Source organism: Nannobrachium achirus (assembly GCF_963921795.1).
Source record: "Nannobrachium achirus genome assembly, chromosome: 13".
In the NCBI taxonomy this organism is placed as follows: Eukaryota; Metazoa; Chordata; class Actinopteri; order Myctophiformes; family Myctophidae; genus Nannobrachium; species Nannobrachium achirus.
This window is the reverse complement of record NC_137833.1, coordinates 46,488,635-46,506,891: the sequence shown is the minus strand read 5'-3', so window position 1 is coordinate 46,506,891 and position 18,257 is coordinate 46,488,635. Positions and strand designations below refer to the sequence as shown.

General features: G+C 43.5%; 1 protein-coding gene across 1 annotated transcript in view; it reads left to right on the top strand.

The window, feature by feature from the left end:
* Positions 1 to 17,367, top strand: part of rrp12 (ribosomal RNA processing 12 homolog) — a 28,737-nt gene extending 11,370 nt beyond the window's left edge. Inside the window, exons 14-34 of the mRNA XM_080740466.1 lie at positions 652 to 794; positions 1,407 to 1,528; positions 2,512 to 2,576; positions 3,868 to 4,030; positions 4,831 to 4,988; positions 5,502 to 5,569; positions 5,793 to 5,886; positions 6,753 to 6,911; positions 9,218 to 9,298; positions 9,548 to 9,653; positions 10,390 to 10,497; positions 11,059 to 11,216; positions 11,936 to 12,027; positions 12,308 to 12,469; positions 12,948 to 13,120; positions 13,700 to 13,813; positions 14,303 to 14,352; positions 14,898 to 14,976; positions 15,066 to 15,136; positions 16,337 to 16,419; positions 16,704 to 17,367. Coding sequence (XP_080596592.1) covers positions 652 to 794; positions 1,407 to 1,528; positions 2,512 to 2,576; positions 3,868 to 4,030; positions 4,831 to 4,988; positions 5,502 to 5,569; positions 5,793 to 5,886; positions 6,753 to 6,911; positions 9,218 to 9,298; positions 9,548 to 9,653; positions 10,390 to 10,497; positions 11,059 to 11,216; positions 11,936 to 12,027; positions 12,308 to 12,469; positions 12,948 to 13,120; positions 13,700 to 13,813; positions 14,303 to 14,352; positions 14,898 to 14,976; positions 15,066 to 15,136; positions 16,337 to 16,419; positions 16,704 to 16,806 — 2,352 coding nt within the window. The 3' untranslated portion in view covers positions 16,807 to 17,367. The remainder of the gene's footprint in view (positions 1 to 651; positions 795 to 1,406; positions 1,529 to 2,511; positions 2,577 to 3,867; positions 4,031 to 4,830; positions 4,989 to 5,501; positions 5,570 to 5,792; positions 5,887 to 6,752; positions 6,912 to 9,217; positions 9,299 to 9,547; positions 9,654 to 10,389; positions 10,498 to 11,058; positions 11,217 to 11,935; positions 12,028 to 12,307; positions 12,470 to 12,947; positions 13,121 to 13,699; positions 13,814 to 14,302; positions 14,353 to 14,897; positions 14,977 to 15,065; positions 15,137 to 16,336; positions 16,420 to 16,703) is intronic.
* Positions 17,368 to 18,257: the final 890 nt, after the last annotated feature.

The following is an 18,257-nucleotide window of genomic DNA, read 5'->3' as shown; positions in this document are numbered from 1 at the left end:
TCGCAACATCATACCCCTCACCTGGGTGACCCAGCCGGGGTTGATCAAGTCCCGACCTACGTCCCAGTAGCTACCCACGATCAGTCCCACTAGGGAAAGACAGGACCATTCACTCCACCACTCCAGAACTACTCTGCCAAGACTAGGGAAAGAAGTCTGGCGCTTGGAAGGACTAGGCTCTGTGGATTTACTCCTGTCCGGGCCCCTCCTACGTCTCACCATGTCCACTCCTGCTCTCACCAGTTCCAGGACCTGTGCGTTGCACCAGACTTTAGCCCCAGACATTTCACTCACGAGTGGTGAATTTTTGAACCGCAATGGTACTGCAGGCTCCACCTCGCCCAACGGCGGTGCTGCAGGCTCCGCTTGCGGCTTGAATGGCCCTCCTAAAGGCCTAACCGTGGGTTTGTTGGGCTTCTTCCTCACGTAAGACACAGGCTGGGGCGCTAACCCAACCTGCTCCCGGGTTCCGTCTATATAGACTGTTGATGTGTCCTCCATGTGTCCATCAGTCACTGATATAGACTGTTGATGTGTCCATCAGTCACTGATATAGACTGTTGATGTGTCCATCAGTCACTGATATAGAATGTTGATGTGTCCATCAGTCACTGATATAGACTGTTGATGTGTCCTCCATGTCCCCTTCAGTCTCTGCAGTCCCTGTCAGACCTGAGGGCCACTCCTCACTTCCCCTTCGCCGGTGAGCTGGATTTAGCCGTGGGAGGTGCGGTGGAGGCCATGGGGCCCGAAATAGTTCTGGGAGCAGTACCGCTCAACATCACCGGATGCGAGTAAGTAAAGACTTAAGGTGGTTGCACACTGCTGCGTTTTTCGTTACGAAATGCGTTTTTCAGGGCAAGGAGAGAGAGAGAGATAGAGAGAGCAAGGGACAGAGTGGTGCGCGAAACGGGCAGCAGTGTGCAAACGTGAGGTTGATTCTTTTATTTGCGTGCTCCGAAATTCACTCCGATATTCGGCCCGAAAAACGCAGCAGTGTGCAACCAGCTTAAGACACACACACAGTAGGGACGTTTGCCCGTCTGCTTGTGGTAATAACTAAAATGTTCGGGCAAGTGGAGTTTGCTTTCAGGTTGCATTCTGTCTTAATTAAATATTGTCTGTTTATGAATAACAATGCTACCTTTTTATAGCAGTTGCACTTCTGTTTTTTTCAAAGTGACCACTCTGCCGTTATCGATTAATTAGTTCTACAAGCACACATTTTGCTTATCATTTCATAATGGACTATTTACCTTTTCTTACTTTTCGTGACAAGTGAGCATGACCTTTGGGCAAGTAGAACTTGACCTGTACTTGCCCAACGGGCAAGTGCCTCTGAGACCTTAGTGTCAACCCCTGACACTCACTCGGTTTGACTGTTCTTCTGTACTGTTGTTCTTCAGGGATGATATGGAGTTTCCACGCAGCTGGCTGGTCCCGGTCATACGAGACCACGTGAAGAAGACCCGCCTCGCCTTCTTTATTTCCTATTTCATGCCTCTGGCCGCCGCCCTGAAGCAGAAAGGTAAACAAGTAAAACAACCATGCCTCGTCTCATCCACTGACCATTTGGAAATGGGGTGGGTTCTCTTGTATATGATAATTGTTTAATTGGTTTGGTTTGACACAGCTTTTGACTGGTAGGGTATATATATATAAGGGCCATTATGACTTAAAGTTATACTATGTAACTTTTTTTATAAAACATATCTTAAAATTGTCCTAACTATTAAATCGCTAAAGTTTTAGAACCCCCACTCTGTTAATTTCAGCTCCCAAAGCCTTTTCTTTATATGTGTTCTACTGAGCCCTGGTGGCCGTGACCGGGGCTGTTTTTCCCGGCAAAATTATGTCATATGCATCAGTCTGTACACGTGTCTCCCTACCGGCCAATCAAAGCCCAGATCATACACTGCTGAGCTCTTCAGGAAGTACACTGCAGTGTTTACACTGGGCTAGGAGTCTAGCATGTAACTCCCCAACCGAGGCTCGTAGAGGGACACGAAAGACCTCTATGGATAGGTCTCGGCGAGGCGAGGCGGACGCGGTGGTCTGAATGCCCGGTCCGCGGCGAAAAACGGACGAAAAAAGCAGACGCGACCGCGGTTTGCTCTACTGCTACTGACCACTAGTTGAGCAACTTACACAGTATAGCTTTAATTGATGCAGCCAATGTGTCCCGATTTTCGAATTGGTCTAATGAACAAAGAAATCTCACCCAGTGTGAAATGAGCTGTGCCTTTAATGATTTAATTTCCTTAAGCTGCTCAACAGCGCCACTTGAAGGTAGGTCACAGAGTGGTATTGTAGCGGTTGAGGCCGTGCGCATACAGTACGAACATATGGACTTACAGACATACACACAGGGTCACTTGTTGGAGCAGCTGGCGGAGCTCAAATATATTTATCATATTGGTGCCTATGCTGCCAGTCTGCTAGAAACAGCAGACCTACCTAAAACTGTGGCATCGGTCAGACTCAAAATGTCTTTCTTGATTTGTATTGTAGCTGAAGCATTGGAAGAAGCAGGGCAGAAGCTGGAGGCCAAAGTCTACCGCACCTTACAGCTGCAGGTGAGCTATCCAGTGACAGAACCGTGTTGGTGGATCCTTACGGGTCCATTTTGGTTTCATTTTACACTCTCAAGAGTTAAATTATTGTTAAACATCTGTATTTCTTAATTTACAAGAAGTCTACACAATTAGAGAATGTAGAATTAAATTAAATCTTTCCTGTGGTACCAGCAGCAATACAGAATGGAATTGTGGACAAAATCTTATCCAACGACAACAAAATATTCAAAGCTTTGGGTCTGAGAGGTTAAATCTCATCAAATGGTGGTTTGTGGCTCAAATGCTGAATAAATAATGGTCCTAGATATGAACAGGGTTGAAAACCACTGATGTAGAGTCCTCAGATTCTTTCCGAACCCAAAATGTATGCTAATTAGTCGGGCAGAGCCTCGGAGTCTAAATATAATTCATAAAAATATCTATTATCCCCCAAAAATACATTGCAACTGCCCGTAGCGGCTTAACGATAAGGCCAACAGAAATGACAGTGGATATGTTGGATGCAGCTCAAAGTGAACTTTACTCGGGTATCTAGTTTGTCACCGTCCGACATTCCTAGTCTGTGTTATTAAAGAAAAAAGTGTGATAATGGCCAAAACTCTATTTAAATCAGCCATCTAAAACCGGCAAAATTGGCTGTTTTCAAGATGTTTTGGCCATTTTCTCTGGAACGGAAGGTCCCATCTGCTCAGTTCAAAGATTGTTGGATGCGTGACTTTAACTCATACACCGTCTTTTGAAAATACCTTCGAAGTCCCAGACGCCTCCCTCTCCATAGACTTCCATGTAATTCATAGTGCACTGATCATGTCATGTCCATGCCTAGATCATGCACCACGTGTGTGCAGATTGCTCACAGCCTTCAAACAAAAAAATCCGAATGGAAATCCGTTCAGGCATTCATTCATGAACTAGCAGCCATTATGTTTTCTTAAAATGTAAACAAACATGGCTGCCATGTGTGAATGGGGTTGCTATGAGGGTTAAACATGCAATTTCGTGATTTCTATCATGCCTACTACATTTCTTGGGGTCCAAAAAATGGGAAATTCTCTGGATTATCGGGCCTGGCGGGGAGGGACATTAGCATATTCTCAGGACTATCGGGCCTAGCAGTGAATGAGTTAAGGACATTAAGCGCACGACGACAACTTTTCGTATGTTAATTGCTAATTGTTCATGATAGGCCGAGCCGAGCCTCTGGGCCGGCCCAGTTAGGGAGGGCCGGGCCTTAATTTTCAGGCCTGTTTAGAACTGTAGTGTCAAGGCTCTCTGTCTTGTCTCCTGTCAGTTCTGGACCATGCTGCCTGGTTTCTGCAACGGGGCCGTGGACGTCCTGGAGTCCTACAAAGCCATTGCCCGGACCCTGGGCGTGGCCATCAACGAACGGCCAGACCTGAGACTCACCATCTGCCAGGCCCTGCGCACCATCATCAACAAGAGCTGCAACACACGTAGGCATGCATGTACATTCACACCTATGTGTTCAGAAGTCACAAAACACGCTGTTATCACCAGTGTGTGGAACATAGCGCTCAGGCGCTATTGTTCACCTGATAAATGTGCCAGTTTCGTCGCTTTAACACGTCACAATCGGTCTGTTCCTACTCCCACTTTGTTATAGATCAGTTTATCATTTATACATGATTTAATAATTCCCCGGGTTCCACAATGCTAATTGTGAATGAAAAGTGACAGCCCTACTACAACACAAACGTGTCCAAACCGCAGTGTTAAAGTACAGCCAACCGGTCACTGCCAGGAAGCAGGTATTGGAGGTATCTTAGTCTCCTGTGGCCAGACCTCCGCGATTTGCAAATGCTCCCGGCATACAGTCTGGGGCACGGAAATAGAAACGATGAGTGCGAGATAGAGCGGATGTGACGCAACCGCTCCCTTGGTGCAGTAACAATAACCTACAATTCCTACTGGAAGCGTTATGTCTCCTTTCAAAATGTTTTGGTAGTATTATTTTGTCTTTCTCTGGTGTTATTGGTGTTACTTCCATGATGTTTTTAAATATTTTCTTAAACTATACACGCATAACAAGAATATGCCACCCGAATGACTCTGTGTGAGTGTGCTTCTGTTATGTTTCCAATGGGACTACAGTTCCGTGCAGCAGTGGCTACTTCCGATACTCGCCATTGTGAAGCTGCCGTTCCAGACTATATATAGCATTCGGAGATTGTGGAATTGTTGTCTGGCTATGCGAGACTAGAGGTATCTTGAATAATGTGCTTCCTGTCTGTAGAGGAAGAGAAGGCTGAGGTGGCCCGCTTCTCCAAGAACTTCCTGCCCATCCTGTTCAACGTGTACAGCCAGCAGCCTGCCGAAGGAGACTCTACTGACCCCTGCAGGATGGCTGTCCTGGACACTGTTAGAGTCTACCTGACAATCACTGACACACAGGTCCGTTATGAACGCGCGCACACACACACACACACACACACACACACACACACACACACACACACACACACACACACACACATATAGTTGTCTCTCAAAAACAGACTAACTGAGCTCCAGTTATGTGAAAAGGACCTTTTTCTTTGACGATGGCTATAGCCAGATTGCTGACATATAGAAACATAGGGTTTTTTCCAAAAACCTTAGAATAAGGATTCAAAAGACACTTATAGAATCGGGTCAAAATTCAAATGTTCATGATTTTTCAAAAATAGCAGATCTACAAGGTCGCAGCGCGGCAAAATTCAAATGTTCATGATTTTTCAAAAATAGCAGATCTACAAGGTCGCAGCGCGGCACTCGGTGCCGCGCTGTGAGCTTGTATATCTGCTATTTTTCAATAGTTAAAGCGTAAAATATTGATACACAATAATGTGTACCCGTTCTAAATGGGTTCTAATGGATGGGAACAGTGCTCAAATGAATACATGATGATCCCTCTCCTCTCCTCAGATGACCTGCACCTTCCTGCAGAAGGCTACAGAGAGACTGGTCTCTCCAGGAAGCACCGAGTTCACACGGTAGGAGTCTATCACAGACTTACAAGCTCACAAACTCATCGCAAAGTGCCACGTCCAACTCGTTGTGCTTGTGTAGATCTGTTATGTTCTGGTTTTCTGACACCACCGTGGGAAGTTTATAGATCAGGCTTTGGTACTGTATGTACATCAGCAATCTATCAATGATTTGGGGATTTCGATTTTAACCTGCGTTCTCATTTCCATGCGTTGCCTCTCCTCTCAGCCTGTCAGTCATGGACCTGATCATCGCCATGGCTCCCTGTGTGGACGAGGCCAGCATGTCTAGTACCTATGAGCTGATGAAGCCATACCTGGAGGTAAGAAGTAGCTAAATGTCTGCTTCCCCAAAATGTTTAGATACGCACACAGTGTTGTTCTTCTAAAACCCGGAAGTGAGAGTTTGCAGTCAGTGGGTTCCCCTGTCAAATTCACTTTCATTTTAGAAGAAGCCTGACCCCCACCCCCTTTTTTTTTTTTTTTTTTTTTGGAAAGTTTTTAGATTTATGTAGGAAAGTAGGTCTGTGGTTAAGCCTAGGAGTTTTGTTGTTCAACATAAATCACACCCGTTATCATTCTCCAAAATATTTGAGCTTTTTTTTGTGCTTTTTAAAATGTATAGCAATTGTCTACGTGGTTCAGAAACCATAAGTAAGTGGGTTGATATGCGAATGGAGATTATTGTTGAACAGAATTGTGTTCAACATCCCAGCTAAATGACCCTCTTGGATCCCTTATTTATCCATTTGGTTCTCCATTTTACGCTCTCAAGAGTGAAATTATTCTTAAACATCTGCAATACTTCATTTACAAGAAGTCTACACACTTGGAGAATGTAGATTTGTTTTATTTATTTAGATCTTTTGCCTGTTATTAGGGATGTGCGCAACTATTCAGATATTCGAATATTCTGTTTCAAAAATGTTGTGCACACGTCAGTGAAATTAACCGCTGGGAACATCCCTACCTGTTATGTCTCCTATTGGCACCACATCAATACAGCATGGAATTGTGGACAATATCGTATCCAACAACAACCAAATATTCTGGGTTTGGGGTCTTGGAGGCTAAATCTCATCAGGTGGTCCGTGGCTCAAATGCTGAATAAATAATGGGCCTTGATATGAAAAAGGTATGAAAACCACTGCCTGTATTGTGTGGCTTGACCTGTCACATGTGCGTCCAGGCGAAGGAGCCCCGCATGCAGAAGAAGGCGTACCGTGTGATGGAGGAGATGTGCGGAGGGGAGAGAGAGGAGTGTCGCTCGTTTGTGGTCACCAACCTGGAGTCACTCAAACAGAGCCTGATGGCAAACCTGAAGAACGCCTCTTCACCAGCAAAGAGGGTAAGAAGACCACCGTGCATACAGCTTTATGATGCTTCTCTGTTATATCGTTTGGAACTGGCTTTAACTCCACTAGCCTTGTTTTAGGACCCTTTTGTTGTAGGTGGTCGTCAACACGACGTACATCCCTCTGCGTATAGACTAATACGAATATTGATTCATATCACGTTTTTACAATGACTAATTAAAAGTTTGACAGCATTCTGGTCTTAAAGGAGTAGTTCACCCCCAAAATGACTTTTTATCTTATTGATTACTCACGCAATAATATTTGTTTTGTGTTTGTCTCATTCCTAAGACAAAAAATGTATTATTGCGACCGAAGGTCGCATATACTCTGAAAAACCGTGTCGCTTGAGTGACCTTCCTTCCTTCCTTCCTTCCTTCCGTAACCTTCCTTCCGTAACCTTCCTTCTGTACGGGAGTGATGTCAGTGTGATGTCAGGAAATGTCAGGGAATGTGGATAACACTATATATGGAGATAGTCCAGTCCATCATGTCATATGGGACTACCGTCATAGACAGTAGCCAAAAGAGAAGGATACACAAGACTAAGAAAGACAAAAAAAGAGAAGAATAAAAAAGAAAAAAAAGGAGGAGGAGGATAAAGATACCAAAAGGAGAGAGAAGAAAGGGTGGATGAGGTTCTGCAGCGACCTATGTATACCCAGCCTGGTCCAAATCCTACTGTCTCAAGGATGAGGAAATGATGATAGCCTTGAATAGTTATCCCTGCCAGACAAGGGCTCTGATGGAGCTCATTGACTGGTTGTGAAGTGTCTATACCAAGATACGCGCTGATCCCATCCATGAAACATTATCACTGCAATCCATACTTTTCAAATCGGCCTCGCACCGCGAGGCGATGTGTGCTTGTAGATCTGCTATTTTCACTAGTTTTGTGCGACCCTGATGAAGCAGGGCTTTAGGCTACTTTATGAAAAACATAGATATTTGAAACTTGGAGATATGAGGTTTCTACCCGACAGTGACAACATATACTGCCTATACTAGTAAGAGCTTGACAAGGTTCGCTCCTTGTCAAGCTCGACGTTGGGCATTTGGACCTATACATGGAGAAATTGAGCGAACCTGTTTGGCCTAAACATGGAGATGTGGTACAGAATGACTCATATATGGGCATAAAAAGTATGTCATGTGACATCACTTCCTGTACAGACAGACGGCCATTGACTCCGGCCTAACAATGGCTACTGTCTATGACGGTAGTCCCATATGACATGATGGACTGGACTATCTCCATATATAGTGTTCTCCACATCTCCATGTTTAGGCCCTATCGCTCACACCCTAGGTGGGGTTGGCGATAGGGCCTTTCTGTGTGGAGTTTGCATGTTCTCCCCGTGTCTCCTAGGGTTGATACCCTCACAAAAACATGAACAAACTCCCAACAACAACTAGAATCGTCAGAGAAACGCTGTGGTTGGCCAGATAGTCAAGAATTGGCGCGACCTCGCCCTTTAGGTCGCATGTCACCCTGAGGTCGCATTCCACCCTCAGGTGTCTTACTAGTAGTAAATTTACCCCCATTGATTCCGGATGGGGACATGAATGCATTTGGGTCCCCATCCGGATTCAAAGGGGGTAATCACATTTTTCTCTTAGGAATGCAACAAATAACAAAAAAATATTATTTAAAGGGATATTCCACTTTTAACAGGGAGCAGTGGTAGGGCTTCTCTCCACATACACACCCATTGTAACTTCAAACTCCATTTTAACCATGATAGATTCATTAAAAACACCAGTTATTTTTTCTGGAGACTCATTTTACCTCCCTAATACGTGAGCAGGCTGTGTTTTTTCGATAACTTTTTTCATTTATTTTTAATAATTTGGAAAAATGGAAAAAATGAAATACAAAAACATAATGATTAAAAATAAATGAAAAATGTTATCGAAAAAACACGGCCTGCTCACATATTAGGAGGGCCTGGTAACATTTACATCAAATATCTAAATATTCAATCAAGCTAATTAAAAACTGTTCAGGGTGTTCATAAAAGCCTGATTAGATGATAAAATTACCAAAAGTGTTTTTGAAAGTGAAATACCCCTTTAACTCAAGTCTCCATGCTGTGAGTAATCAATAGGAAAAAGGTCATTTTGGGGGTGAACTACTCCTTAAGTCTGCAGTTTTTTCACATACGCTTTTCTTATCGCCCCAAAATGACCAGGCCTAATGGAAAACCAAAAAGACCAGTTAAAATTGGTTCCAGTGCGCCATTGGAGAGTGAGCACATGATAATCCTGTCTGATTGTGTCTTTCTATTGCTTTGTGTAGCCCAGACTGAAGTGTCTGATCCACATAGTGAAACATCTCAATGAACAACACAAGGACTTCATCGTGGAACTGCTGCCAGAGGTACCTACACATCCTTACACACACACACACACACACACACACACACACACACACACACACACACACACACACACACACACACACACACACACACACACACACACAGTCGTCTTGCTAGTTCATGTATTTGGCCACTTTAACCTGGTGTTGGCTTGTAGGTTGACTGTTTTCATGCAAAACGGTCTTTCAACCAAGTATAAAACAGAGCTTGTGGGGTTATATTAACTGACGGCGTGTCTTCTCTTCCAGGTGATCATCTGCACCAAGGAGGTGTCAATTGGAGCTCGTAAGAATGCCTACACCCTGCTGGTGGAAATAGGAAAAGCATTTGTCCGCATCTGTGGTAATACCAAAGGTAATGACGTTCCCATGTTCCCTATTTGTTTTGTGAAACTTTATGCTGCGGTCTGATGTTTAGTCTCATATTTGCTACCCCTGTGTGTAATGTTCATTGTGTGTGTGTGTGTGTGTGTGTGTGTGTGTGTGTGTGGGCCTAGGATAGTTTGGGTAACATTGGGAAGGACTAAAAAGAGTAGTGTGACGGAGGCGGTTTTATTCATTTCAGCATTATTAGTGTGTAAGGTTCTAATGCAGGGTTCCCCAATTAGTTTTCCCCAAGGGCCAAATTATGTCTAGGGTACCAAGCCGATGGCCACAACATTGCAGGGGGCGGCGGTGGCGTTCCCGCTACTCCAGCGACAGTTCAGATATCGTCGTTGTCGGGTGAAAATCTTGTATGTTCAAAACCATTTATCATTTTAAAAATGATTTAAACTAGTGAAAACAGCCGATCTACAAGCACGCAACGCCTCGCGGTGCGAGGTGTTGTGTGCTTGTAGATCGGCTGTTTTCACTACTTTTGTGCGATGGCCTTGTTTGATGAAGCAGAGCTTTACTTTGCGAAAGAACGTACACATTTTGAGATATGGGTTTTCCACCCGACAATGACGATATACTAGTGTTGTTGCTGCTCTTATACCACCATTATTACTGGGGTTGGTGGGGGCCTGACAGTGGCCCCCTGCGGGCCGCCTATTGGGGAACCCTGTTCTAATGGATAAAGAATGCTAACATGTGGATGTTGTTTCCAGATGCTGTAGATCAGTACTTGGTGTTGCTGTATGCAGGGCTGACGGGCTCCGTCACCATGATCTCCTGCACCATCCTAGCACTGACCCGACTGGTGTATGAGTATAAAGGTAAGACCACGTCTCTTAGACATTTACTGTATGATAACATTTGATTATTCCTCCAAGGGGGAAATTCTGGATAATGTCCGACTTGGCGTCCCTAATTTGGGCATGTCATATTAGGTAAACATTTTGGCCCCCTTTAAAAAATGGCAGACCTACAAGCTCGCAATGAGACACGTTGTGAACTTGTAGATGGGATGTGTTTTCTGCCTCGTGGACGTGAACACCATCATATGACAGATAGTGTTTAGAAAGTGTACAGTAAAAAGTCATATTATCTTCAGTCCATGAATGAGTCTTTACAGTAGGGTGGTTGCATGGTTCCATGTGTCCATTAGGAGTCAGTCCGGTGTGTTGTGTGTGTGATAGTCTTTTATTCCACTCTCTATCAAATGTCTTTGCCAAAAAATAGCAGATTTACAAGCTTGTAGATCTGAAATTTTTTGGCAAATGTTCCGCCCCAGGATAATGTATTTTGATTATCGCGATAATATCGTGAAATCGCATTTTCTTTTGTAACAATAATCGTGATATGACATTTTCATCTCCTGTGTGTTCCCTCTCCAGATACCATAGAGTCCAGCTCCATGGAGCAGCTGCTGCAGAACGTGTGCCTGCTGATGACCTCTCGCACCAGGGAGGTGGTGAAGGCCGCGCTGAGCTTCCTGAAGGTCATCCTGTTCATCATGGAGCCCAAGACCCTGGCCTCCCACGTCACCGTCCTGGTACGCAGCGCTGCTTCAACCCACTTAAACCCTGTATCCACCTCTTATCTCCATATTCTGTGTTTTATTTTTTTTATTCTTTCGTAAATCGACGCCCTACTTGATCGTCGTACTACAGCGTCACACAAAAGCATAAAAATTAGCAGATCCACAAGCTCGAAATGCGGCACGCTGTTTGAGCTTGTAGATCTGCTACTTTAGTTTTTAAATTTGAATCCTGAAAAGTAGCCATTTTGGACATATGGTTTTCCACCTGACAGCCACTATAGGTAATTTTTTTTTATATATACACACACACACACACACACACACGTATATAAAATATAGTGAAAATAGCCATTGTCGTAAGCTTGTAGATCGGCTATTTTCACTAATTTTGTGCGACACACAATGTGAGTATGGACATACAAGGTTTCAGCCTGACAGCTTTGTTGACCACGCCCCGCTAGGGACCCTCTGTGCTTGGTCCACTCCTTTTTCCCCCTCCATCTACACCAAATCTTCGGCATAAGTAGCTGACCTACAAGGCTCACAACGTTGTGAGCTTGTAGATGGGATATTCTAGCCGAATCTTTGCCTGTGGCTGTGTTAGAATGAGAGGCTCATCAGTCATCAGCTGATCATTGGTTTCTCTCTCTCCCTCTCCCTCTCTCTCTCTCTCTCTCTCTCTCTCTCTCTCTCTCTCTCTCTCTCTCTCTCTCTCTGTCTCTCTCTGTCAGATGGAGGGCATTGCAAACATCAAGGAGGACATCCGGAGACACTTCAGGATCAAACTGAAGACCATCTTTACCAAATTGATCAGAAAGTTTGGGTGAGTGCTAAAGACATTTCTTAGTCAACTGATAGTATTAGGGATTTTCAACTGACTAGATTATTATTATTAATATTTTCTAACTCACAACACATTGTGAGCTTCAATATAAGTTTAAAATAGTGGTTAATGAACAGATGTGAAAATGTTTTTTTGCTGCATACAGTCATGCCTTTCCGGGTTGGTGAGGTCGAGAACGGAACATTATTATTCGTGGCAATGAATCGAGTTACAATCTCACAGCCCTGTGTGTGATATGTGTGTCTGTGTGGTGCTGCAGCTTTGAGCTGGTGAAGGACATGCTGCCTGCCGAGCACCACAAGGTGCTGGTGAACATCCGCAAGGAGGAGGCTCGCACCAAGAGACGCAGGCAGGCGTCTGAACAGGACGACGACTCGGAGAGCGACCAGGACGACGGCATGCCCAAAGCCAAGGCCCAGAGGTTTGTTTAAGACAGTTGTTCTCAACCTGTGGGTCGGGACCACCGGGGAGGTGGGATCCACGTGCACGCAGTGGTCCGTTTTACAAAAGCCCCATTCCGACGATTACAAAAGCCCCATTCTGAGCTAGGAGCAGTGTTGTTTACATAGGAAGTAAACAGGCTTACTTGGTCAGTCAATGAGTTAAGAAAAATCTTGAAAGTACTAATGATTTAGAAGGCATTTGTAGAATGGATCTCAGGTCTCAATGGGTTCTAGTTGTCCCTGGAACAACGTATTTTCAGATGTGGTTCCGCAGCCAAATACACATCAATTTGGGTGTCCTTGACATGGAGATGTTTGAGAACCACCGATCTAAAACACACAAGACACACAAACCCCCGAGTATGAGGTCGGAGTATGATGGTTTCGCCACGTGCATATGGTCAATTAACTGTCACCCTCTCTAACTCTTGTCTCCTTTGTCCCTCTCTTGGTCAGTATCGAGGACATCCTGGCAGAGTCGGACAGTGACATGTCAGATGATGAAGGGAAGGCGAAAAAGGGCAAGAAGAAAGCAAGCAAACCGCCGAAGGGTCAGGCCTGGCTGAAAGAAGGAGAGGCCGATGAACCACTCAATTTCCTGGACCCCAAGTCGTCCCACAGAGTTCTGGGTAATGGAGTCTCTAAAATGTATCACTCAGAGTTTATCACTCCTATACAGTAAACTTCTGTTTTGATTTAACTAAGGAGTGTGTAATAATCCACCCTCATGGGTACATTAACAGGTCTGTTTTTACCTTCTCCAGAGTTCAAATCGAGATGAAATGAAAAGATCACCTTTTAGATCGCGTTCCTACTCAGTCATATTGTACTGTTACATATACTGTATTGTATCTATTTAACAATACAGTATATGGAAATGTCTTTGTATTCAAAGTCCAAAATCAAAATGGTCAATGCTTGAACAATCTAATTTCAACCAATAATGACATCCACCCATCCAATCTTCAACTTTGTTTGTCATGACACAAAAACTTTACAACATTCAACATCGAATACTTCTAACATTATTTCACGCCTCTCTATCCCGTTTTGCTGGGGAATACGTCATGATGCTGAAGTTGGATACCCAGGAAATTGTTTCATCTGGATTTTAAATTAACACTGTGTATTTGACTGGGTTGTTGTTGTACATGTGACTACAATGAAAAGATGTCATGTGTTCTTTAACGTCATTATCGTGTCCTCAGCCACCAACCCGGCAGGGAAGAAGAGCAGCGCTAAAGTTCAGCATGGCTTCAAGATGTCATCAGACGGACGGCTGATCATCAAAGAAGAAGACGACGAGGATGACAAAAACAAAGGTGAGAAGGACATTAGAGTGCAGTCGTCTGTCTCATACATTCTTTTGTCTGTGAAACAGTGTTGGGAACCATAAGTAGGAAAGCCAATTATGAAGAGAGTCGAAACCATAGCTTTGTGGAAAAAGGTTGACAGTATAATGAGGATGATTATTGCAAGTAATAATAAATGTCAGAATTGTTGCAACAACGCATATTTCATAAAAGCACAGGTTAAACCTGCAATTTCTATAACTCCTTAGCTGTATGTAGAACAGTAAGAACATAGGTTTAATAGCTAAATGTCATAATATACACATTGTCCATTTGTGCTAATCTTTTTAATTACAGTATTCATGCTGTTTCACAAATCACAGATGAGGGACTTTGCCTTACAAAGTTTTCAGCCGTGAGATGTGTTTCTGCTTCAATCCCTGGGCAGCCACGCCGTGACAAATGTGACTGTAGTTTTAATGTAGTGCAGCATTGTGACATTGACTGTACCCTCCACAGATGACGAGGCAGAGATGAAAGACATCCTGGGCGAGGCGGGGGTCAAGAGTGTGAGTACTTTGTTGATATTACTCATTTGATTATGTTGACTTGTGACTCGTATTAGACTTTTTAACCCATTTAGGCCTAGAATTATTGAATGCTTTAACCAGTGAAAAATAGCAGATATACAAGCTCACAGCGCGGCACCGAGTGCCTCGCTGCGAGCTTGTAGATCTGCTATTTTTGAAAAAGTCGTGAAAATGTGTGCAAATCTTTGAACATATGTATTTTTTAAAGCAAACGTGTGTAACTCAAATTTTGCTTCTGGGGGGTCCCTGGAACTAAATATTTTGAGATGGGGGGTCCATAGCCAAATAAATATCATTTTGGGGGTCCTTCACATGAAAAGGTTTGAGAACCACTGACATAGTAGTCTCTCAAGAGCAGACTAACTGAGCTCCAGTTATGTAAAAATGATCTTTTCTTTGATGATGGCTAGCCAGATTGCTGACATAGAAACATAGGTTTTTCAAAAAACCTTAGGAGGATTCAAAAGACACTTATAGAATCATGTTTACCCGTTCTTAATGGTGCTTACTTTTATTCCCCTCAGAAAAAGATCCAGAAGAGGAAGTTTCAAGATGGCGACTTCGATGACGACATGGATGTTGAACCTCAGCCTAAATATGCGGGTATGATGGCTACCTAAAGAAACCTAAAAAATGTACTGGTGTTAGTTGTGTAAACTAAGCGGTCCTCACCGTGTCTTGTCCTTCCTCAGCGGGGGGCTCGGGCATCCACAGACCCCTGGGAGGAACCGGCCGGGACTCAGGAGCAGATTACAAGTCTAAGGTGACACACACAGATACGAGGGCTGAACAATATGGGAAAAATCTAATATCATACTTCTTATGGTTACTGTGACGATAATACAGTATTATGACAAAAACTATTACGAAAACATTTCTTTCAAACATAAAAAAAAAGTTCAAATAGATCTACAAGCTCAACGCGCTGTAAGTTTGTAGATTGGCTATTTGCTCTTTTGGCAAATATCTGTAATTGTCGGCAAGTTGACGCCGCAGTGCGCTGGAGTATAAACTGAGCTTAAAGCTGCGATCCGTAAGATTGACTCTGGTCTCACGTGTGCAAGACAAAATGTCTACCACTGAGCTCAAACGGAGCTCCCGCTTAGGCAGGGGGACATGAGCTCCTGGCAGTACTACTCATCAACAGTTAAGTGTCCTATCCGACACCACTAGATGTCTCAGTGGAAGAGTATAGAGGGAGACCACCTCCAACCACTGCACATGTACTAGTTAAATCGCTTTAACATAGTTTATTTTTATTTATTTAAAAAAAAAATATCCCACGATTTTTTAACCCATTTTTCACCCTGTTCCAATTATCTAATGTAATCCTGGGCGCTACACTCCCTCTGCCAACCCGGGGAGAGCAACAGACTGACCTCATGCTTCCTTCTATGCATGAGGAGGCCAAGCCACTTCTTTTCACCTGACAGGGGAGAGATTCCCCAGCTGGACGTAGCGCGTGGAAGTAACGTGTTATTCCAACCAGTTCCTTTCCCCTCCGCTTTAACATACTCTTAACCATACAGATTGATTAGAGCAAGATTATATTCATTAGAATAAATGACACGTTGCAGTAACTCTCTTGGTGCCAAACACGAGTTTCCCCGAGTTTGGGCCGTATATGTCCCCGTGCCAAACACACGTTTCCCGATTTGGCTGTTTTTGGAAAATAAATAAATAAATCACGATCGCGAAATGCATGTTTGACTCCCAGAACCGCTCTATCTTTCAAACATGGCAGTCATGTTTGTTTACATTTTAAGAAAACACTATAGCCTCTATCCTTTGAATGCCTGAATGGACTTCCAAGCGGATTTCTTTTGTTTGAAAGCTGTGAATGGCTGTGAATCATCCGTGCATGACCTGTGCACATTAAAAGGTACAATTCTGGCAATTAGGGACATACATTTAATTCTTGGCAACAAGCAGGTTAAGTGTTCTTGCCTTGGGCGTCTTTCAGAAGGGGAAAGGAGATGTGAAGAGGAGTGGCAAGGCCGACCCGTACGCTTACATCCCTCTGAAGAAGGAGCAGCTCAACCGCAGGTACACTATGCTGACCAGGCTTTGATTTTAGTGGCTGTTCCAAAATGTATGCAACTGGTGGTCTGTGGATGTATTGCATGTGGTCCACGATCATGCCTTCAGTATTGTAGGAAAGTAAAGATTATTCTAACATTTTGTTTTATTTTGTAGAAACTTGGTAACTTGGTATTTGAGGACAGAGGAATTAAAGACATCATTGTTATTAGTGGTCCTTTGAGGAAGCCATATTCTTCAATTCCAAAAGAACTCTCAGAGAGCTCATTGTTTGGTGTGCGTTTGTGCAGGAAACGAGCCAAACTGCAGGGGCAGTTCAAGGGCATGGTGAGGGGCGCCCAGAAGGGGGCGCGCTCCGGGAAGAAAGTGCAGAGGAACAAGAGGAGATCCTGAGGAGCAGAAGATGTGCCTTGTGGACTCTGTGTTCATTGTGTGTGATGGCCGTGCTCATGAACATTCTGACATGTGAACATACAGTACGACCTGGAAGAGTGTGTGTGAGATGGAGGGAGAGAGACACTATGTGTCTACAGGTGAAAATGGACAACATATAACAACTTAACTGTAAGGAATGGAGTTACAGTTGCAAATATTTGACAGTGACCCTGTTGAATGTCAACATATCGGCTGCAAACCAGCCTAGGCTGACAGATGACAGCGTGAGCAAACGGAACACGCTTGTCGAATCTGTCAATTTATACACTCGATGGATGGTACTTAACCATCTGTTTAACATGATAATGTATTTATGTATCTTGGACTATAGACTATTATGAAACTGTGCGCACTCATGTCATTGCTCTGTTTGATCACTAGATGGCACTGTAGACTGCTGCTGGATCAAACGCTTCATAGCGGTAGCTGCCACTGAGTGGGTTGAAATCAATTTTCCTGCATGAAAGTGCATTTTTTTGTAAGGCAAAACAGCCAATAAACAAGTTCAGGTGTCCTTGTGTTGATGTGATCTTGTGAATATGTAATAGAAAGGGGGGTGGTGAAACCCTAGTCTGATTTTGTTTTCTGGTTCAGGTTCAAAACTACAGCAAAGCTAAATAAGACTGACCTTATATTGCACCATAGTGTAAACAATGTAGCATCTAATCAAATGAAGTCATTACTCTGGCCACATTTAATTCTAACACTCATATTATTTATTTGGTTAGCTGCACACTTCTAGTGCTTACTAGCCTATTTTTTAACCCAAACTGGAAAACAAAATTAATGAATATTGTACCATGATATGAATAGTGACCTCATGTCCTCATCTCCCAGACTCTCTCCCCAGTCAGAGTTAGGAGTTTGAAATAATGTAGAATGAATGTAATTTATATATACAGTAGATGTGAGGGAACTTCATTTAACTGACAGAGCCTTTTTTTATATTTAATTTTAAAAGAAGAAAAAACTCCTACTTATGCCAGTGATCACCCTCCCCTGTGCCAATGTTGGCACCTAAGGTTGCCTACCCCTGTACCACAGCATCACAAAAATATCAGATCGACACTCTTGAAATGGTGCTTTGTACCGTGTTTTGAGCTTGTCTATATGATATTCTTGAATTTGAATCCTGAAAACATGAGGTTTCCACTCCACAGAGATGATATAAATACATGGTTTTAGTATCTTTCAATTCAAAATACGCAATTTGCATCGAGATACTTTGTCAAAAGGGCCATGGGTCAAAATCTGAATGATAAATTGGAGGTGCCATAGCACTGGTGAAGAGCAGGCTAACTTCCCGGTATGAATTGCTACACAATGAATCACATGAATACACACTGACCACCTAATCGAACGTCCTGTGTGACTAAGTTCTCTGTCAGACAGTTGTTCTGAGGAGGAGA